The sequence below is a fragment of the Pogona vitticeps genome, chromosome 5, assembly GCF_051106095.1.
Source record: "Pogona vitticeps strain Pit_001003342236 chromosome 5, PviZW2.1, whole genome shotgun sequence".
Lineage (NCBI taxonomy): Eukaryota > Metazoa > Chordata > Lepidosauria > Squamata > Agamidae > Pogona > Pogona vitticeps.
In genome coordinates, this window is record NC_135787.1 from 33,691,614 (window position 1) to 33,714,413 (window position 22,800).

Below are 22,800 nucleotides of genomic sequence, written 5' to 3' on the forward strand. Positions count from 1 at the left end.
TGCAGTCGCCGCCTCCATATGTGGAAAGCTTTGTTTGCTCACCAAGGTTGTGACTTTTGGCAGGCTAGAGGTGTTTTCCATTTTAAAGGATTATCTGTTCTCCAAACTATGTTTATGACAGCGAGTGGGTGTTCCTTGTTTCAAATTGTTTTCTGGAATCCTGAAACATGGCAATCCTACTTTAGCCAAATGATCTAGTAGTTGTGGGGGTACTGTACTATCATTTTAAAAAATGTACACTAAAAGAAAACTATCATGTGCACTGGTTCAGCTGCATTGCCCTGTGGGGAAAAAAAGTAGTTCAGGTAATTTAGGTACTTGTACCATTGCCATTAAAGAGAGAAATGGCTTCTGTAGTAGGCTTTTCAAGGGACCATGTGTTAAATAGTCTGTCCCCTAACAATTCTTTAGGAAAAGTGCTAAAGGAGAATTTACAGTATTTTGGGAGCTAACGCCATCTGTTGGTCTCCAAAAAGAGTAGACTAAAGTCCAGTTTGTTCAGTATGTTTACTGTAGATGGAGCTAACAATTGTATTTATTCCTATGTTAAAAGTTATTGTTATGACGTGGGCAGTATTATGTCTTCTAGACTAGATGCTGTTAATATTTTGACATGCACATGACTCATTTTTTTGCACTTTGAACTTTCAGGTATATCAGATGAAGAGACTTAAGATTGAGCTAGCAAGATCAACAGGTATGAAGAAATTACAATATTTATTTATTTAATTTATATGCCGCCCATACTACCCAAAGGTCTCTGGGTGGCTTATAGATGGATTCCACAGAGGTGTTAAATATTTGAGAAGTTTGGCAGAAATGGGTATTTAATTAAAAATTAAATCATACAGCTGGTCTTGATGCATTCAAAATCATGGGGTGGGGTTAATCATAAATTGCCATAGATTTGGGATAGGGAAACTATACTTCACTGTAGAAACATGTCATCGGTAAGCTTTGTTCTACTGCTACAATTAATACACTGATCTGAAGTAAATCATGGTGGTGGGTGCACAGTGTGTCCAAATGATGACTACAGTAGGCTGCTATATCTGCGGGGGATTAGTTCCAAGCCCCCCATAGAAAACCATGGATAATAGCGAACCTGAGAGAAAGATTCTTATTGATTTTATTGTTCACTCTTCTTATTTTCAACATTTGGGGTTACAACACAGGCTTTACTGCACACCAAGTCACTGACTCGGTATGCAACAGATAATGTCTATGGAGAATTCTTAACTTACAGCACTTTGCTTCCAAGGGTTATGCACGTTGCATACTTGTGCAACATAATTTCAGACATTATATTGTAACCTTAACATATTTTATTAAAAGTTTTAAAAACATGACACAATTTAAGCCTTGTTAATTTTCGTATGGTATATGTCCTAGTAGGGGACTTTACATATTGAACAGCTATCAAAATTTTTGAAATTTTTGCAGTGTCAGGTAAGCATGTGATTTAATAGGTTTTTCTAGACAAATACTTGAATTGAGGTTGCTACAAGGAACAATGAGCAGACTTCATGGATATAGTAAAATGAGAAGACAAGTGACCCTGGTGAAACATTAACTGTCTTTATGTTATGTCAGAAGTATGGCAGGTTAGTGCTGTTTGCTTTGTTTGATAAGCAGTAACTGAGCACAGCAACAGTACTGAAATTGTTATTTTATATCAGGGTTAAAAGAGGAAAATTAATTAAAATTCCTCCCTATGTATTAGGTGTGTACTCCAACTGTTGGCACCTCAATTTAATATGGACTTGTACCTATCCACAGTATTGCTAATTTCATTTTGGTAGACTCAAGAAGAATTATGCTTGAGAGGAGCCTAAGGCTTTGACTATCTCTGCAACTAGTCATTCTCAATTGTCTTTTTGTTCTCATACCATTGTGTGAGGTTATCATAGCTGTTGCATGGCTATTCTTTGGCCACGGCAGCTCTACACAATTACATTGTGTCGCATCCAAACCAGTCTCCAAGATTCACCAGTAGTACCTTCTTCCTGCACATTTTCTCCTATTTGTTTTGCTTTTCTAAAACTTGTTCCCAATTAGACTGTTTTCTCAATACCCTTTTGTTCTTTCAAACAAAATTTGATTTGTCTACTAGTGAATAGAAAAACATTAAAGGTGTGTAGAGCAAGAAATTCACTCTATTAAAATGGGAACAGGAAGTTAAAAATACAGCTAATAATATGATTAACAAAAGCATTATGTTGATGTGAATCATGCTTGAAAAAAGGCCTAACTAAAAATACATTTTAAGTAGGAATAATTAGGAAGAATGTTCCACACTGTAGGAGCTGCAACACCAGGTTACCATTATGTTTTTGTGTTAAAAAAAGTTTGATTTCTTTCAGCCAACACTGTATATGATGATAAAAGGATGCTCCAGTTAACAGCCCAGCAGTTGCATTATGTAATAACTGTATTTTTTGGACCTGTCCCATGAAAAGTCCCATAAATGCTCATTGCAGTTATTAAATCCTGAATATACTAGTGCAGTTATGCAATCATGGTCAAGGAAGGGCCATAGATGGTGTATCAGCTGATGCTAGGAAACATCATTTTATTCCACTAAGACATCCAGTTATAAAAATGGATCTAGGAGTATCTCTTGACCGGTGAAGGCAAACCATTTTGGGTCCGAGTGCCCAAACTGGGGAGGGGACAACGAGTTGTGGGCCGCAGTGGAACTGGAAGTGGTGGTGGAAGAGGGAATCCCAGGCACGGAGGTGCCTCAAGACCCCACTCAGGATCTGCCACCTGTTCCAGCTGCTCCAGATCCTGGCCTGCCACCTGTCGAAGCGCCAGCACCGCAGCTGCAGCTGCCTCCACAGGTTTGGCTACGGGCAGGGGAGTAGCGATCTGATGACTTATGGCTCGCATGTCCGCAGAAAGGGCTCTGCGTGCCAGCTGCGTCACGCGTGCCATAGATTCGCCATTGCTGCTCTAGAGCAATAGTCCCTGTGGTGTTTGACCTTGTTGCCCCTGTTTATTTTGGCCCTCACAAAAGCTCACACCCTTTTCTCTTCTAGCTGCCACCAGGTATTATCCTCCTAATACTGATTATGTAAGTGATACATGTGTGCTACTAAAGCTAAGGTTTATTGAACTTAGGAATCAGAGGTTTGAGTAACAAATATTCATTTATTGTCAAGTAAATCACAAAGGTAAATCACGTATGGACTGTATCGGGTGTTACCAAGGATTTGATTATGTATGGGGTTGCAAGTACGTTTATTCTGAACTACTATATACTTTTAATCAATATATTATAGTACTTATGATTTAATTCTTGCTTATTCAATATATTTTAACCTTCTCAATTCCCTCTCTTAACTCTCTCAGTTCAATTCACTAACCCTCTTCTTTTCTCTCCTAAACCCTAACTGCCATTTCACATCCCCAACTGTCTCTCTAACTCCGCCCCTCCTGCCCTATCCTTGGCTCCCCCTTTTTGAGCTGTGATGGACAGCCAGGAATGATGTCACCTGTTGGCATTTTGCCACAGTCCCCAACCTTTGTGACACCACAGTTGGGAGAGGACAGGGTCTGTGTGCAGGGAAGGCGGGGCACTCTTGTGTGCATGGTGGACAGAAGAGCAAAATTCCTGAAAAATGAGGGTGGTTCGAATGGTGGATACAGAACCCAGATTAACTTCCAAACAAATTCAAGTTGATCTGCAGACAACAGGGCACAACAGTGTCAGCTCGCACTATCCATCGCCATCTGAATCAAAAGGGACGCTATGGTAGCAGACCCAAGAGGACACCACTGCTGACACAAAGGCATAAAAAAAGCAAGACTGGAGCATGCCAAAACTTATGTGACAAAACCACAATCCTTCTGGGAGAACGTACTGTGAACAGATGAGACAAAAGTAGAGCTTTTTTGGTCAAGGACATCATGGCACTGTTTACAGAAAAAGAAATAAGGCCAGATCTGAATCCCATAGAACAGAGGTCCCCAACCCCTGGTCTGCGGCCCAGTGCCTGTCCGTAGGCTTCCTTGAATTGGGCTGTGGAGATGGATCTCCGCACACGCGCAAGGTGGGTGTGTCACACTTGCAGGTGGGCATGTTGCATGCATGCATGTGGGCGCAACATGCTCCTCTAAAAGTGTGAGGTGCCCCTGCTCACGGAGCCTGCACCCCTAACCAGTCTGTGGTCCAAGAAAGGTTGGGGACCACTGCCATAGAACACCTGTGGAGAGGTCTCAAAACAGCAGTTGGGAGAAGGCATCCTTCCAATCTGAAGGCCCTGGAGCAGTTTGCAAAAGAAGAGTGGTCCAAGATTCCACTAGAGAGGTATAAGAAACTCATTCATGGTTACAGGAAGCGATTGATTTCAGTTATTTTTTTCCAAAGGGGGTGCTACGAAATATTAAGTTAAGGGTGCCATTAATTTTGGCCAGTGCATTTTTGGGTTTCTGTGTGGCATTGTATCAGTTTTGACTTTTCTTCTGTTTTTTTGTGTTGTTCCAACGCAACCCAAAGAAATGAACATGTGAATACCAAAATAGTTGCAACTGCAATGATTTTCTGAGAGTAGGGTTTCATTTTCTGACAGAATTGCAAGGGTGTGAATATTTATGGCCATGAATGTACTTCGCTTCAAATTATTGTTATTGGGTGGCTAAAGTCTAAGATTTACAACACATATTTGAGATTTCATCACATTAGTAAGTTGAAGTGTCTGTGAACCAACAGTTCTGACTCCTAATAGAACCCCCCCCCCAAAAGCGGGGGGGAACTTTAAGATTACTGTCTGAAAAGCAGCTTTGGGAAGTCTTCTAAAAGTGAAGTAATCTCAAGCCAAACTCATGCAATTAAACTGATTTCTCAGTGTGAACCCTAACACCTCTTTGCAGCTTTTTTCATCATTATATGGTGCACTATCTTTTTCATCTAAATTGTTTGAACTACTGGAATTTTTCCAACATATCCATCTGCTAAGACTCAGATCCTAAAATTAGGCTACTCTGTACTCTCTGTTATGCTGCTTATTCAATATCAAGCCTCTCTCTGTTTAACCATCTGTCCTGTTTATCCTTCTGCCCATCTTAATGTACTTAATGTCCCTGTTTTTTGTTTATTGTATTTATTGTATAAAGCAGTCTAGTATAAAATCTTTTAGATATTTACAGTGTAAATCTTGTTATATAATTATGTGCCGTGTATAAGACTATACTTTTATCTAAAATCTTTAGACTAAAAATTGAGGGTTGTCTTATGCACGGAAGTAAGCTGAGGAAAGAAGAAAAATTAAGTGGAGGGGAAAGCAGGGATCAAAGTGATCCTGCATGGCTTTGATCCCTGCTTTCCCCTCCACTTGCTAAGCCCCACTTAGATTTCTTAATTTGGGTTAGAAAAGTGGCGGGTGTCTTATACATGGAAAAATACAGTAATTATTTTTTGTGCTAATCTTTTTGTGACTAATATTGAAGTCAAAGGTGATATAATGTTTGAGGCATGGAACTGTGAGCAAGAAAATTTCTATCTCAGGTCTCTCCAAGATAAAACTCTAAGCTTCTGTCTGCGACATAATTTTTCATGTAGAATTAGCAACGCTTTCTCCACCCTCTCACCATTCCTACACACTTGATATTCACGTATTGAACGAAAGTTCTCATGAGAACACAAGAACCATGCTGGATCAGACAAAGTTTATATACTTCAGCATTCTGTTTACTCAGTTGCCTATGGGAAATCAGCCAGGAGGGCATGAACTGAAAGCTCAGTAGACCTTTCAAACAAACATTGCAAAACTGCAGAGTACTATTTCATTTCATACCTTCAGATAGTATGTAGCAGGAACCCTCTTGTAAGTTCTGCTTAGATTTGTATGAACAGGGGTACTGCTTACTAAGTTACAAGCTAAAATTATTGTGATATGCGTGCTATGTTGCATGTACTTTATTTTTTGAGCCACATTGAAAAACGTTTTGAAACTGATGGGTGAAGTTAATCACAATAAACATATGTCATGTTGGTTTCCAATGTATGAATGTAATGACTGACTTGGATCAACACCTAGCATTTAGAATATGCATTTTCTCCTTTTGGGGAAAGACGAAATAGACAGAAAGGCTTGGGTCCTTTCAAGGAGAAAAGGGGGGTAAAATATTTTAAATAAATAAATTTATAGTATTTTTGTTTCTTCTATAGAAAGGACTACAATTCACCCTGAGAGATTTCTCTCACTTGGAAACTCTTGAATTTTCAATAAATTATAAGGTTAAGTCTATAATTTCCTCAGAAAGTCCATTTAACTTGCAGAAAACTTTTAAGTGTGTATCATGAAGCTTTGCTTGTGTTAGTCTGAGTAAAAAGGTTCAGCAAAAGGTCAGTTTATTGACCACACTGCTATTCTTACCTTTTACGTTGTTCCTGAAGTCAGGGGGCAATTCTTTCACAGTACCTCTTGTTTTCCAGGGTAGTGTACAAAGGGAATTTGGAATACAGGGGCATCAGTTTCTTAATCAGGTCTCCAGGTTAACTGCAGTTTGCAAGGGAAAAAAAGGTCTGTTCTCTAATTTCCCATTAGGCTTTGAGGAAAGCCTGAAGGAGAACAAGACTTGTTCGGCTTCTGACATTTCCAGAGCCTCAAACAAAGTGAGAAGACAAATGTTTTTCTCCTTCCAGATTCTCCGTCCACCACAATTAACAGGCTAGAGTAAATGCCTGCCACACAGGATGAGACACCTTCTGAGTCCTCTGTAACATCCAAGGGAATCGTAGAGAAGTAGTGCTTCACTTTGTACTGGTTTTCAGAGTTTCAGCCATGTTAGTACTTTGCACTGGGTGTAGGGGAAAGGCAGATACTCTTTTTGTGGTTGTATGTAGTCTCCCACTTCTTATATATGTGTTGTCGCTGTGTGTGTGTCTAGACTGTCTTACATGTTAACTTCCAGAATTTTTCAGCGAGCAATACAAGCGATTATATACAAAGAATGAGATTGCTACTTAATCATTTTTGTCTGTGTTAAAAAACATAATATTCCCTCATACCTAGGTCTACAAATATGATAATAGATGTGCCATCAGTTCAGTTCTGACTTATGATGATCCTTCTCATGATTTTTTAGGTATGTAATACAGTGGTGCCTCGCTTGACGACGTTAATCCGTTCCAGCGAAATCGCTGTTAAACGAAATATCGTCAAGCAAATTTTAAAAAACGCATTGAAAACCCTTCAGTGCGTTCCATTGGGCTAAATACCTCATCGTAAAGCGAAGATCCTCCATAGGGCAGCCATTTTCCAGTGCCTGTGTAGTGAGGAATCCGTCCTAAAGCACAGTGGGGAGCTATTTTGCACAGCGGGTGGCCATTTTAAAGCCGCCAATCAGCTTTCTGAAAATTGTCATCTAGCGAAAAATCGGTTCCCGAAGCAGGGAACCGATCATCATGAAGCGAATTTTTCCTATTAGAACATCGTTTTGCGATTGAAAAAACCTCATCGTCAAGCGGTTTTGTCGTTTAACGAGGTAATCGTTAAGCGAGGCACCACTGTACTCAAGAGAGGGTTACCAGTCCCTCCTTGTGGGAGCTATCTGAAACTGTAGCTTTCCCAAGGCCACACAAGCCGGCAGTTCTCCCAGGAGGCACACTGGGGAATCAAACTCCTGACCCCTGGCTTCAGGTGCACCACCTAGCTATACAAGGAATGGATGCTTTAACCAACATGTTTTTGTTAAGGGTTCTTGACTCTTGTAAAGTAATCAAATGCCTGCCCTGCCATTTAGGAGATTAAGGAGGTATAATTTTTATTGACTGTCTGATTTCATCTCGGATGCAAATAAAATGAGCAAATGGTTTTATAAAAATACATCGTATCTAAATGGTATGAAGTTCTAATTTAATTCCTGAATGGCTTTCTGAAGCAGTGCATGTATAGAACTGTGTGACTACGGAAAAGGATATACAAAACCTAGTGCACAGTTTCTAAGATTGTTGTCTGAAAGTTACATTATGCATAGGTATTTTTATGATTAATGTTTGGTGGTGTTATAAATAAGCACAGCTGCACTTCATAAAGTAAGAAGCAGTATACAGTACTACTTTTCAGCTATAACGCCCTGCCTCTGCTATTTTTCTAGATGTCTTTTACTAATGGGCGTGAGCAAGCTAGATGTCTTGTACAGGCGCCTTCTTCTCACTAAACTTTTCATACAAGGATGGGGTAGACCAGAAGACTTGAAAAGGTAAATTATCTCACACTTTTAAGCATGCATACTCTTTATTCATTTTAAATATGACAAAATGTGTGCTCCATAGCTTCAAAGTTTCTTCACACATTGAGAGCTTAGAATTTTTTGATAACTGCATGTATCAGAAAATTGCATACCACATTGCACAAAGACTAATATTTGTGTTGCAGCATTCTGAGAGAGGGGGCAAGAAGAACTGAACATCTAATTTACACAGTTATAAAATAGAGTTATGTACATTCTTTTTGGGCTATATGTGTATTAATATCTGAAACCAGATCCTATTTTTTCCTTAACAGAATATTTGAATTCAGAAAGATTATTGGAAACAGGGAAAAATGTCAGAATTTGGTTTCAAGAGATTATCCAGTGCACATTAATAAGGTATTAAAATGAATCAATACATTTATAGTTTAAGATTCTATTCCATTTCCCAGTTTCATCCTAATTATAAATATGTATGACTATTTATACATAGTCTTTGACTTTGACATTAGAATCTCCATTTGTTCTGGGCCTGTTAAATAAGATCAACCAAAGTAATTAATCCATAAATATTTGCTGAGCTCTAATCTGATTTAATTACCTGGGAGCTATCATAAGTATATCACAGAAGTGAGTACATCCTCTCACATTTCATAAATATTTTCGTATATCTTTTCATGTGACAACACTGAAGAAATGACACTTGGCTGCAGTGTAAAGCAGTGAGTATACAGCTTGTATAACAGTGTAAATGTGCGCCCCCTCAAAATAACGCAACACACAGCCATTGATGTCTAAACCACTGGCAACAAAAGTGAGTATACCTCTAAGTGACAATGTCCAAATTGGGCCCAAGTAGCCATTTTTCCTCCCTGGTGTCATGAGACCTGTTAGTGTCACAAGTCTCAGGTGTGAAGGGCGAGCAGATGTTATCTCTCTCTCTCTGTGTGTCTCTTAGACTGGTCACTGGAAGTTCTACATGGCACTTCATAGTAATGAACTATCTGAGGATCTGAAAAAATGAATTGTTGCTCTACATAAAGATGGCCTAGGCTGTAAGAAGATTGCCAAAAACCCTGAAACTGAGTTGCAGCACGATGGCCAAGACCAGACAGCGGTTTAACAGGACAGGTTCCGCTCAGTATAGGCCTCGCCATGGTCGACCAAAAAAGTTGCGTTCCCATGCTTAGCATCGTATCCAGAGGTTGGCTTTGGGAAACAGACTTATGAGTGCTGTCAGCATTGCTGCAGAGATTAAAGGGGTGGGGAGTCAGCCTGTCAGTGCTCAGATCATATGCTGCACACGGCATCACGTTAGTCTCCACAGGTGTTTTCCCAGAAGGAAGCCTCTTCTAAAAATGATGCACAAGAAAGCCCGCATACGGTTTGCTGCAGACAAGCAGACTAAGGACATGGATTTTTGGAACCATGTCTTGTGGTCTGATAGACCAAGATAAACTTATTTGGTTCAGATGGTGTCAAGCATGTGTGGCGGCAACCAGCTGAAGAGTACAAAGACAAGTGTGTCGTGCCTACAGTCAAGCATGTTGGTGGGAGTGTCATAGTCTGGGGGTGCATGAGTGCTGCTGGCACTGGGGAGCTACAGTTCATTGAGGGAATCATGAATGCCAACATGTACTGTGACATACTGAAGCAGAGCATGATCCCCTCCCTTCGGAGACTGGGCCGCAGGCCAGTATTCCAACATGATAACGACCCCAAACACACCTCCAAAACGACCACTGCCTTGCTAAAGAAGCTGAGGGTAAAGGTGATGGACTGGCCAAGCATGTCTCCAGACTTAAACCCTATTCAGCATCTGTGGGGCATCCTGGAATGGAAGGTGGAGGTGCGCAAGGTCTCTATCATCCACAAGTTCTGTGATGTCGTCATGGAGGAGTAGAAGAGGACTCCAGTGGCAACCTGTGAAGCTCTGGTGAACTCTATGCCCAAGAGGGTTACGGCAGTGCTGGAAAATAATGGTGACCACACAAAAATATGGACACTTCGTGCCCAATTTGGACATTGTCAGGGGTGTACTCACTTTTGTTGCCAGTGGTTTAGACATTAATGGCTGTGTGTTGCATTATTTTGAGTGGACAGCACATTTACACTGTTATACAAGCTGTATACTCACTGATTTACATGGTAGCCAATTTCTTCAGTGTTGTCACATGGAAAGATATACTAAAATATTCATGAAATGTGAGGGGGTGTACTCACTTCCGTGATATACTGTGTATAGCACAGAGATTACAGAACTTGACGTATTGTTTTGGACCCAGCTATTGTGTTATACTAATTTGAAGGTACATATTAAATTTGGCAGTCCAGAGCTCTGGCAGAAAAGACTTTCCATTCACAAAGAACATTCCAATTTTATATATTCCCTTTCAGTTCCCTCCATCCCCTTCCAAAACATCAAAGAAGGACTTTACCTTTAGGATGTCGAAACAGCCAGCAGAGCTTGTTAGAGATATAGAGTGGTCATACAGTAATTGACTAAATAGGCGGGATATAAATACAATAAATAAATAAATATAAAGCCACACTTTTACCTAGATGTGACATTCCCCTTCAGTATCATGTCCAGTTAAGGAAACACTGGAAAGGCTTCTCCTGTCATTGGTGAATCCTCTCAGTTACTAGTTACTTTTTGTTCTTCTCAAAGCTATATCTAAAAGAGTTTTGTTTTTAAATGGGAAGTCCATAATTTAGAATCTCTGATAATAATAAGAGTGTATCATCAAGTTGATTATGACTTATGGTGATCCTTTCCGGGGTTTTCAGGGTAAAGAATACGCAGAAGTGGTTTACCATTCCCTTCTTCTGGGAGTGCCCTGGGAATGTGCAGCTTGCCCAAGGCCACACAGGCTGGCTCTTGTCCCAGGAGGCACAGTGGGGAATAAAACTTCCAATCTCTAGCTCCATAGCTTGAACTCCTTGTAAGCTACTAGAGGTTCTTTCATAGAACTGGATTTCTTTTGGCAATAGATGTTTATTGGACAGCCACATTAAAAATGCAATGTTGTTCCAATAGGTGGAAGAGCATTCAGACTGTAAACTCCTGGATGGACACTTCATTTCCCCCTTGGCTCATTATGTTCCAGGCATCATGCCATCAGAATCCGTCACAGCAAGGTAACAATAATCCAATAAACAAATAACAGTGTATATATTGCTAACATAGTGAGATTTATTTGTTACTGAGATAGCCTGTTTTAGAATTTCTCAGGCAATGGAGAATAATAATTGCATGCCACTGAATGAGCCCAACCTTGCTACACTTCTTACCAGTCAATAAGCTGGACTGCTTGGGCTAATACATGCATCTATGTTTGTCCATGTTTCAGTTAAAAACATCTGAAAAGGATTTGCAAATTATTGGATTATAATTCATAAATGTGTCTTCAGTTTGAGTAAGGTCTATGTGGACCAGTCTGTGTACTGGTCTACCAGCACAAAGTCATCTTGGGAATGGTTAGAGCAATCAGGACTTACTCCATATGTGGTCCGGGAACTTCATTTTAAAATACTGTCATAGTAATAGTGCAAAATCATAGAATCATAGAAAAGTGAAGTTGAAAGAGGCCTGCAAGGCCATCGAGTCCAACACCCTGCTCAGTGCAGGAATACAATCAAAGCATATCTGCCAGGTGCTTATCTAAGTTTTTATTGAATGCCTCCAATGTTGGAGCACTCACCAACTCCCGAGGTTACTGATTCCACTGTTGTACTCTTCTAATGTTTCCAAAAAGTTTTGATACTAGATTATTATTTTTTTAAAAAGTAGGTTATGAGTATCATTGAAAGGTTTTTGAACAGAGGTTCACTCCATTGCTAATTGAGTTTGGAAATCAACTGGTTTTCACAACAGTTCTTATAAAAATTGTGAGAACTCTTCCAACCATGATCTTCTATACTGGGTTTTTGTTTTTGTTTGCTTGTTGCCTCCTGGATGCTACCCCAATACATTCTGGAGGTTTAAAAACCTGTCACTCTTTATCTGAAATCTGTTTTTATCTGATTGCAAGACTCAACTACAGTAGGCCCTTTGAAAATATCATGAGTCATCTCTGTAATTTCCATGGATTGAAAAGACCTGCTCTCATTGTGACTTACTACTGGATTTCAGCCCAGATGGCAGAAAAAATATCAATACCATCAGAGCACAACTGGGTACAAATGTTCCATATGAATATGCATTAACAGGAATTACCCCAGTGTGGAATCCGTGGCCTTTTAGTCAAAAGTTGCCTTTTTCATTGATTAGTGAAATGCTTTGGGCAAAAATGTGTCAGTAGCATTTGATACATTGAAGAAGTATATATGTTACTTATTGGTTAATTTTATTTAATGCATATAATGTTTGATTTCTTTTCTACAGGTTTCAGTTTATAGTACCAAAGACATGGAACAGCAAACACAGACCTGTGTGTATTCATTTAGCTGGCACTGGAGACCATGTAATCATACAATATTCTTTATTAATGCTTTTTGAAAATCTTGTTTGAAATACTTATTTTAAAAATATGTTAGTACTATCTAACCTATCCTTTTTAAATATTTGTCTTCTAGTACTTTTGGAGGCGGCGAACTTTGATGGCCCGTCCAATGATTAAAGAGGCCAGCATGGCTTCAGTATTATTAGAAAACCCTTATTATATCCTTTTCATATCAAAAAATTACATATGAAATACAAATCCAGAGAATAAAGTGCTTACTATCTGCTAAGCTTGGTAATATAAGAGGAGAAGATGTTGAAATGTACCAAATTTAGACCAAAATTCTGCTGTATAAATTATATCTATGGGAGAGTGATGATGTCACCAGCAGGAGGAGAATTTTTTTTTTTAAATTAAAGAGTTTGTCCTTCCGTCCTGCAGTTTGACTCATGAATAATCAGTTTCATTTCGTGGGAGCTATGGGACAGAAGGAGAAAGTCTTTAATTATAGAAAATCTCCCTCTGCTGATGATGCCATTACCCTTCTGCAGGTGTAACTTATGCAGCAGAATTTTGGCTGTTATAAACTATTCATATGATACCTGTTTGCATCATTGTGGTGCAAATGGAGTTTAGAAATTGATTGAAACTATATCTGAAAAGAGAGCCAGTGTGATGCAATGGATAGTCAGACTAGATGTTAGACCTGAGTTCAAATACTCTATCAGCTGTGGAAAATAGGGGTGTTGGAGAGCTGGCAATAGTAAACCACTCCTTGAGGATCTCACATACCAGTTGGAAGCAGATTGCTGGCACATGACTACAAATACCAGGAAAAGATGGCCTACAATTACCTGATCTAATGAAGGGTGTCAATAGTTTTAGTTGAAAAGCAGGGTTATCAGAGCAGGATTCTAAATTTTCAATAGAAATCTAGTAATACACCTATGTTATATGTACCTCTAAATAATGGTATGTGTTTATAATTTTATATATGGTTGAAATGTTTTTGAAATACTCTCTTTTAATGGCTGTATCCACAGATCCCAGAAATGGCTACCAAAATCTTCTGTTTAAAGAAAACAGACTTTCCCAGGCACAAAGAAAAGCAGGCAGAAGGATAGTTTTAAGGAAGATTAATGGAATGTGTATAGCCTCTCCTTTGAAATAACTTCTGTGGAAAATTCCCACACTTCATTTGAACATGGTTCTCCTGCAGCTCCTGAGAGGCGAACTGTCAGAAATATGTGAAGGAGTGGGGGGATGAAGTGTTGTTCTCCAATTTGAGTGCTGTGTAAGAGCTGCTCTTCAGTTTGAATGCTTCACATTTGATCTATCGGTTCACACTGGTCTTCTTTTAATTGATTCTGAGGATGTTAAATGTGCCTTTCCTTCTACAGAGATTCAGACAACTACGATTCAGATAAACTGCACTTAACATAATATTTGTATTTAGTGTTAATTTTTCTTTGGTTTTAAACTTTTAAATGACAATAATGTTAATGAAATTTTAAGGCACGATGTGTTTCAGTATTAGTTTCTTTGACTGATATCTGTACATGGATACAGAAAACCTAAAGATCAGAGGTAAGTATCCTTCAGATATTCTTGTCAATTTTCTTTCTTTTTGTCTTTGTGATATTTTGTGATTATTGGAGGAGGGAGGAATAATTATTTCAAGGCACATTAGTGCATGATGCAAATAGAAATGTTGAAAGTTGCCAATTCAGTGGTTTCACAAATTTTAAAATGACTTGCTACCCCTTTATTGCTATAATGTTTTCAGATCGTTTAAACTCTTTCCATCTTGCCCAGGAGCTGGATAATCAAAGCTATAGAAACTGGGTCATTACATAGAAGTGAACATTCTTAGATCACCATGGTTTTCCCCAGTTAAGTTCATGAAACCAAGAAAACATGTAAGGAAGCTTTGTGCAAAAGAAACAGTTTTGATCTTGTAAATAAATTCATGAGCTGAATGTAGCTATAATGTACTGGACTCCAAGTTTGTCCATTGTACAACCTCTAAAGTTACGTTGTTCAGTTGTATCTGTAATGTTACTATAACACTGTTTCTATTTAATAAAACACAACCTGAAGTTTCAGAATAAGTAGCACTGTAAAAATAATTTATATCAAGATTATGGAAAATCATTTTAAATACTTTACATTACACTAGTTGCGTATTCTACAATTTATCTGATAGCCTCTATTAAACTCTGCAGCTTTTCTCCTTTGTCATTTCTATCTACAGCGTACAGCCTTAGGTTAAGACACTTTGTGGGGATTATAAATGTTGCTAGCATATTTAATTATTATGAGCATTAAATATTTAAAAATCAGTTTGCTTTTCTTTACTTGGGAGGAAAGAAGGTCATGTCTGAAAAATGTTTCTGACCTGTTCGTGATGGGAGGCGCTCTTGTGCTAGAATCAGCTGCTCTTTTGCACTGGCTGGAGAGGGAAGGCTATGGACCCCTAGGGATGACTGGAATATCCATGGGAGGACATGTAAGAATTTTAAACAAAATTAGTGGTTGTGATCGTGCATTCAAAGATTGCTTAGGTTCGTTATGCTCATGCCCTTATATGTTTTCTATTTCTTCTAGGAATGTTTACAGTAGAACTTAACACCAAACATAAGCCATAAATTACTGCATATGAGATGTAACCCCACACCAAAGACTCATTGAGCCAATGAATATTTAGAATGTTTTGCTTGTGAATTTGTTTCATTTCCCTTCCCCACCCCCGCATGTCTGATGAAGTGGACTTGTCCCCAAAAGCTCACATTAAAATATAATAGTCTTTGAGGTGCCACATATTTTTGTGTGTTTTGTTTCTTTGGATTTTGCCTGATATACTTGCACAGACTAACATGGCTACTTCTAAAACTACAATTTCCTTCAGTATAATAACTGAAACAGCTGGGTTAGTTGCTACTAAGTGTTGTATGGAGTAATGTAAGTGAGCTGTCTAGTACATGATTTTGATATGAAAAGTCAGATGTACAAATTTGGATATGCTGTTATATTTCTATATTCCGCTAAAGTGAATAGATGGCATAGGTTGTTCAGAACTTTAAGGACACTGAATGTGCATAATCTCAACATCTGTATGTAGGCAGTCATCTGGAGGTCTAATACATCATGTATTTACATCACTGTCAGAAATGTATCCTGTCCTTGTTTGTCTTCTGATCATCAGCAAGTCTGATATACAAATCTGCTGAGACTTCTAGTGCTTTGTTTCAAAAACATTTTTGTGTGTGCAATTATATCTGTAGAAAAGTGAAAGAACTGGTGTAATGCAGCTGAGTCCCAAGCCTTTTCATGCCATCCCATCAACAAACTACGCTGTTCTCTCCTTTTATTGATGTCATTGCTATTTGGAAAGTGTATCATTTGCTTTTCAGAAAACAGTGGTAAACATTTGAAAAATAACTACACGATGTGAAAAAATACTAGCAAAACACATACATGGCCTGAAAACATTTTTAAAAATTCAGAACCTTAAAATATAAAAGTATGTGTCCTAATTTCTCCAAATGTGACATATAGCAAGCTCATACTGTGTACAGTGGTGCCTCGCAAGACTATGTTAATTCGTTCCACGAAAATCGCTGTCTTGCGAAAACATCGTCTTGTGAAATGCGGTTCCCCAATGGAATGCATTGAAATCTATTTAATGTGTTCCAATGGGGGGGGGGATCATCATCTTGCAAAAATCGTCCATAGGAAAACTGTTTTGCGAAGCGCGGATCCAGCTGTCAAAATCGCTGTCTTGCGAAAAACTGTCCTGAAAAAAATACTGTCTTGGGAAGGATGGGCCGAAACATCGTCTAGCGAAAATTGCCCATAGGGAAAACCATTTTGCAAAGCGTTATAGCGATAGCAAAAACCCATCGTCTTGTGAAATAACTGTTTTGCGAGGTAATCGTCTAGTGAGCCACCACTGTACTTCCGCTGTCCCAAATATGGTCCCAATTCAAGAAGCTGTACAAAAGGTATAACCTCATGTGTGGACTGCCCCTCCTATCAGTAGTGATTGGAACGCTGTTTTGTCTGGTCATGCAATGTCAGAGGTGCACTCTTTTGCACAACTTGTAAAATAACAAATGCTGTCTGAGCATCTATGAGAACAAATATATGTCCCAATTTTAAAATTGGCTTTTTCCTTTTTAACAGATGGCATCATTAGCAGTGTCAAATTGGCCTAAGCCATTGCCACTAGTTCCTTGCCTCTCTTGGTCTACAGCATCTGGTGTTTTTACTACGGTAATTCTTTTGTAGTTAATAATATCTGGTGCCAATATGTTGAGATCTTGAAATGTTTCAAAGCTTTAACATAAATCAAGTTTTTGTTTTTATGGTGGATATTGGTACTTTGTACAGTATCTTCTTTCTAGTCTGAACTAGAGCAAATCCATTAATTCAGATGCATGTACTGTATATAACTGTTGAGTGACTGTTCAGTTCATTCAAGCTATCTCTTCTCAATAGGATACAAATATTTGCGGGTTTGGTTTTATAGTGGAATTTATTAGGTTTTGAAGGGTTTTTTTTAAATTATGTACTTTTAAAATTGTGACATAAGAGTCTGATGAATGAAATGCATGTGCTCAGGCCCTCCATGGGCACATAGGATTGCTTCTGTGTATTTCTTCAACACATTTCGTGGTACATTGATGGATCTACAGAAGCATTTTTACAAGTGAAATTTTTCACAAAGACTTGTACAAGAAATAACTGCACCTTTTAAATTTCAGGGTGTACTCAGCAAAGCAGTGAATTGGAGAGAACTAGAGAAACAATATTGTACTCAAAGTGTTTATGAAGAAGAAATAATTCAAATGCTTGAATATTGTGGAGTAAGTGCAATTTTTCTGTGAAATAGTAACCCAGCAGTATTTGAAAATGAGTAATTAGCTGGCAGTGTGCTCAAACACTTAAGCAAAACTCATTAAATGTGAGATTACTGGAGTTTGCACTGATCTTTTTCTGTAAATTATGTTCAGTTATGTAAATTATATTTTAATAAATTTATAGCAGTGTCTTGTTAAAGTTGTAAGGGATTCCCTATTGTGCCAAACTATGTTATAGTTTGTTAGAAAGTTCCTCACAGGGTGTTATGTATGGTAATACTTAGAACCAACAAACTAGAAAAACGAATTTTTAGTCACCTTGGTGAAGATACCATAATCACTGTATGTGCATTGCTGAAATGCTATATTAATGTTAATATGATATGTATTTATGTGCTGCCAAGTCAGAATTGATATAGTGACCCTAATATCAGAGCAAGTGAAGCATTTAAGGATGGTTTACAGTGAGATTACATGGCAGAGCTAGGGAATCAAACCTAGGTCTCCTAAGTCCTAGTCCATTGTTCTATCCCCTACATCACAGTGGAGTTGTTCTATGTTTACCAAGTTCTTAATAAAACCTTCATAGGCATGTATAAATGCTTTCTCTCAAGTTCATGATGATAAATTATTGCCCCATGGATGATAGTATTAAATGTTCTTTTTGAATATGAAATCAAATTTTGTACCCCAGTTTTGTTCTTCTTTGGGGTTGGCAGTAGTTACGCTTATTTTGTTTCTGACCATGTTTTTAGAATGTGGGCAAGGGGTCATAAATAGGTAACAGAAAGCTACCAAAAATGCTGTGACAGAAAACATTTCAATTTAATAATAAATTGCTGGCATAAAATACACACAGCTCCCCCAAAAATAAAGTGATACAATATGAAATAGAAGAAATACAAAAATGTCTCTCTATTCATGTTTAATTTAGGGGTGGTTGACTGGGTGAAGTCCTGAACCGGACTGCCAAAGAGGAGCCCGAGCAGCCTCCTAAATACCTGTTCGGCAGACAAGACTGGAAACCTCTCCACTCAGGTCTGCCAGCAAAATGCCCCCCCCCCCAAGGTTGGCTGGCCAGCAGGCATACGAAGAGAAGCTTTCCCAATCAGTGTGGAGCACTTTGGGAAGAAAACAGGGACTCTGAAAATGGTGGCTGGCCTCTCAGCATCCTGGAACTTGCTGGGCTGCAAACAGAGCCCTGGGTGTATTAAGGAATCTTTGTATATTCCATATTGTATTAGGGGAGCTTTTGTGATATTTTAGCTTAAGTTAAATTGACCCAATATTGGTATAACATATATTAGAAAAAGGAATTTATATCCCAAAATGTGAAATATCTGGTAAGCAGAAGTAGGTGGACAAGCTGCCTTTTAAAAATGTCAATTAAATGTTAGTCATAGCACCTTACTTTTAATTCTGCTTATCCAGTGGCATTTCTGTTTTGGTAGACGAGCTGAAATAGCTCTAGCAGACCAAACTGTATATTCTATTGGTCAATTGAGTTAACAAAAGTTATTTTAAAATAAAATGATCTCCTATAAAATTTCTGAGATATAAATTTCAGTCCTCTTCTGTTCTCCATACTACTGTGTGGGACTATCATGAGGGTAGAATGTCAGGCATGTAAACAATATAATATTTACCCTTCTTGTTCCTGTTCCCTCACATTCTTTTAGACCTCCACTCTTGTTTTGCTATTTGTTTCAGCTGGGATGTAAGTGTGGGAGCAAATAATGAAATTCTGAAGTGAGCAAAAAGACCCTTCTTCACCCCTAGTGTGATTTTTCAGGATGCTCATAATATAAGCCCTACCCCAAAAATAAGCCCTAGTTAAGTAAAACCCTGCCCTCCAACATGTGCAGCAACCAGATGACATGACTGTATTTGAATAAGTGTAGATTGTTGTACATGAAAAAATAAAACATCCCCTGAAAATAAGCCCTAATGTGTTTTTTTGGAGCAAAAATTAATATAACACCCTGTCTTATTTTCGGGGAAACATGGTACCAGTTTTTTGTCAAAGTCCTATTACTTAGCATAGTAAATTGTATTAGAGTATGCCTGTTGAACCAGCATGCTAAGTTACAGTTGGGGTATGGCCATTTGATGAATCAATGGAACTTATGGAGGAGTTGACTCACTGTGGAGGATTAAACTACTGGTTAACTATTTGATTAATGAAGTTCAGGAATAGGTAGATCAGAAGTTGTTTAGGAGGGAGCAGTTCTGGGTTTATACTAAGGGCAATTAGAGAAACCTGATTGACTTCTTCACTTTCATATGTGTATTATATCCCACCGCTGATAAATCTCATACATCACAATATAATGTCTCAAACGATAAAATGTGTTCTTTCATATTTCATTGTTTAAAAGCAAAGTCTTATAAAAAGTTGCCAATCTTCTGTGCAGGTCTGTTGAAGATGGCCAGCATGTTTGAACTTGTGCTGCAAGCTATGTTATGTCCCAAACACTGGGCAAGATCTTTACGTATAAAACTATGCCTGCATTAACTGAACCTGAATAGTGAGGGGCAGGGATAGAAATATTTCAGTTCATTTAAAATAAATACTTCTAGTTTATGCCAGCATAAATTTACACAACAGTATTTTGCACACTATTATATAGATATTATCCTTCAGCTTTCCCAAAGGCTTACAGATTTAAATTACTCTATTTTTATTATACTTTCCTAAGGAATAAATACAGAGAAATATCTGTATATTTCAGATTAGTTCTTAATTTATTTTCTCAGGCAATTTTATCTTAAAAGGGTAATGCTGACTAATCAGGATATTATGTCAAGTTTACAGATTTCTTGCTATGTTGTGTTTATATATTCCGTAGTTTATGCTTGGGTAAGGAAAATCATTTAACTCTTGGTGGCAAATTTATGCTCATTAATGAGTTCCTAGTTGCATTCCTGGACACATCTCTAATTGCAACCAGCATCTTGTTAATGAACAGTGACAGAATTCCTTTTTATAAGCATAAATCAGTGGTAGGATTTTGCCCATCTGTCAGAATTTATTACAGACGTGCATTGATTTTTTGTGTAATTTTAATACATTCACCATTTTTACCTCTCCAAATGGTTAATTATTTTTCATTGAGCATTTTCATTCAGCTGTGACTTGCCTTTTCAAAAATAAAATACCGTAATTTTTGCACCATAAGACGCACTTTCCCCCCTCCAAAATGTGGGTGGGGAAGTCAGTGCGTCTAATGGTGTGAATGCAGCAATTTCGTCGCTGCTGGCCCTGTGGGGGGGAGCGTCGCAAGGGTCCGGGTGAGCCTTCCAGGACCCTTGCGAGGCTCCCCCACCCCCCCACGGGGCCAGCACCGGCGAAATCGCCAGCTTCCAGGTGGGGGGAACGTCGCAAGGGTCCTGGAAGCTCACTCAGATCCTTGCGACGCTCCTCCCACCCACGCACGGGCCAGCACTGGCAAAATCGCCAGGTTCTGGGGGTGTTTGGAGGCTTCCCAAGCCTCAAAACACTCCCAGAAGCTGGCGATTTTACCCCCCCTGGTCCCATGGGGGGGTGGAGGGTGGCAAGGGTCCAAGGGAGCCTTCCAGGACCCTTGCCACCCTCCCCCCCCCGCGGGGCCAGCCCTGGCGAAATCGCCAGGTTCTGGGAGTGTTTGGAAGCTTGATAAGCCTCCAAACACTCTCAGAAGCTGGCGATTTTAAAACCCCCCCGCTCTGTGGGGGGTGGGGGAGGGTGGCAAGGGTCCAAGGGAGCCTCCCTTGGACCCTTGCCACCCTCCCCCCACCCCCCGCGGGGCCAGCACTGGCAAAATCGCCAGGTTCTGGGGGTGTTTGGAGGCTTCCCAAGCCTCAAAACACTCCCAGAAGCTGGCGATTTTACCCCCCCTGGTCCCATGGGGGGGGTGGAGGGTGGCAAGGGTCCAAGGGAGCCTTCCAGGACCCTTGCCACCCTCCCCCCACCCCCCCGCGGGGCCAGCCCTGGCGAAATCACCAGGTTCTGGGAGTGTTTGGAAGCTTGATAAGCCTCCAAACACTCTCAGAAGCTGGCGATTTTAACCCCCCCCCCGCTCTGTGGGGGGTGGGGGGAGGGTGGCAAGGGTCCAAGGGAGCCTCCATTGGACCCTTGCCACCCTCCCCCCACCCCCCCATGGGGCAGGGGGGGTAAAATCGCCAGCTTCTGGGAGTGTTTGGAGGCTTGGGGAGCCTCCAAACACTCCCAGAAGCTGGTGAATTTACCCCCCCTGACCCCATGGGGGGGTGGGGGAACGTGGCAAGGGTCCAAGGGAGCCTCCCAGGACCCTTGCCAGGCTCCACCCCACCCCACCCCCACGAGGACAGCGGGGGCAAAATCGGGAGCTTCCAGGACCTTTTCTGAGCCTGGAAAGGCTCAGAAAAGGTCCTGGAAGCTGCCTATTTTGCCCCCTCTGTCGCCCGGGGGAGGCAGGGTGAGTCTCCAAAGGGTCCTAGGTTGTGTTCTAGGACCCTTTGGAGACTCACCCTGCCTCCCCCGGGGGCCAGAAGGGGCAAAATCGCCACCTTCTGGGGCTCTTTTGAGGCTTGGGAAGCCTCAGAAGAGCCCCAGAAGGTGGCGATTTTGCCCCCTCTGGCCCCTGAGGGAGGCAGGGTGAGTCTCCAAAGGGTCCTAGAACACACCCTAGGACTCTTTGGAGACTGACCCTGCCTCCCCTGGGGGCCAGAGGGGATGAAACCGCCACCTTTGGGGGCTCTTCTGAGGCTTGGGAAACTTCAGAAGAGCCCCAGAAGCTGGCGATTTCACCCCCTCTGGCCCCCGAGGGAGGCAGGGGGAGGCTCCAAAGGGTCCTGGAACACACCCTAGGACCCTAGGGTGTGTTCCATAAGATGGACCTCTCCATAAGGCTCACCAAGTTTTAGGAGAAGAAAGCAGATAATTTTTTTCCTGTTTTCTTCTCCTAAAAATTTGGTGCGTCTTATGGAAAGGTGCGTCTTATGGAGCGAAAAATACGGTAGATTCTCTTCTAAGTTTTCAGATAAATTACTAGCATTTCAGTAGCCATTTTTGAAAGTTCAGAAAACAATCTTTTCTCTTAAAACCCAAGACAGTTTTAGAAGTTATATTCAGCAGTGATTTGATTGAGAGTGATTTAAAAATTTATGACAGGAAAAGAAAATAGATTAAAAGTGAGTTTTCTGGGATTCTTTGTAGTGAATCTCAGGAATATCTTGTCACTTGATTAAATCTTAAAGAGCTGAAAACACTGTTTTCCAATTTGTGATTTAATATAAAGCTGACACAATATTCTTATTTATTTAAAATATTTTAC

General features: G+C 39.9%; 1 protein-coding gene across 9 annotated transcripts in view; it reads left to right on the forward strand.

Moving 5' to 3' along the window:
* ABHD18 (abhydrolase domain containing 18) overlaps positions 1–22,800 on the forward strand; it is a 29,855-nt gene that overhangs the window by 1,558 nt on the left and 5,497 nt on the right. For 4 of the 9 annotated variants that reach the window (XM_078376701.1, XM_078376704.1, XM_078376703.1 and 1 more), the window contains 10 exons: positions 652–697; positions 8,104–8,208; positions 8,514–8,598; positions 11,240–11,340; positions 12,587–12,665; positions 12,778–12,862; positions 14,204–14,231; positions 15,015–15,153; positions 16,830–16,919; positions 17,411–17,512. In XM_078376701.1, coding sequence (XP_078232827.1) covers positions 8,117–8,208; positions 8,514–8,598; positions 11,240–11,340; positions 12,587–12,665; positions 12,778–12,862; positions 14,204–14,231; positions 15,015–15,153; positions 16,830–16,919; positions 17,411–17,512 — 801 coding nt within the window. In that variant the 5' untranslated portion in view covers positions 652–697; positions 8,104–8,116. Of the gene's footprint in view, positions 1–651; positions 698–8,103; positions 8,209–8,513; positions 8,599–11,239; positions 11,341–12,586; positions 12,666–12,777; positions 12,863–14,203; positions 14,232–14,469; positions 14,564–15,009; positions 15,154–16,829; positions 16,920–17,410; positions 17,513–22,800 lie in introns of those variants that run through there. The other 5 variants (XM_078376705.1, XM_078376708.1, XM_078376706.1 and 2 more) reach the window with 3 other exon arrangements.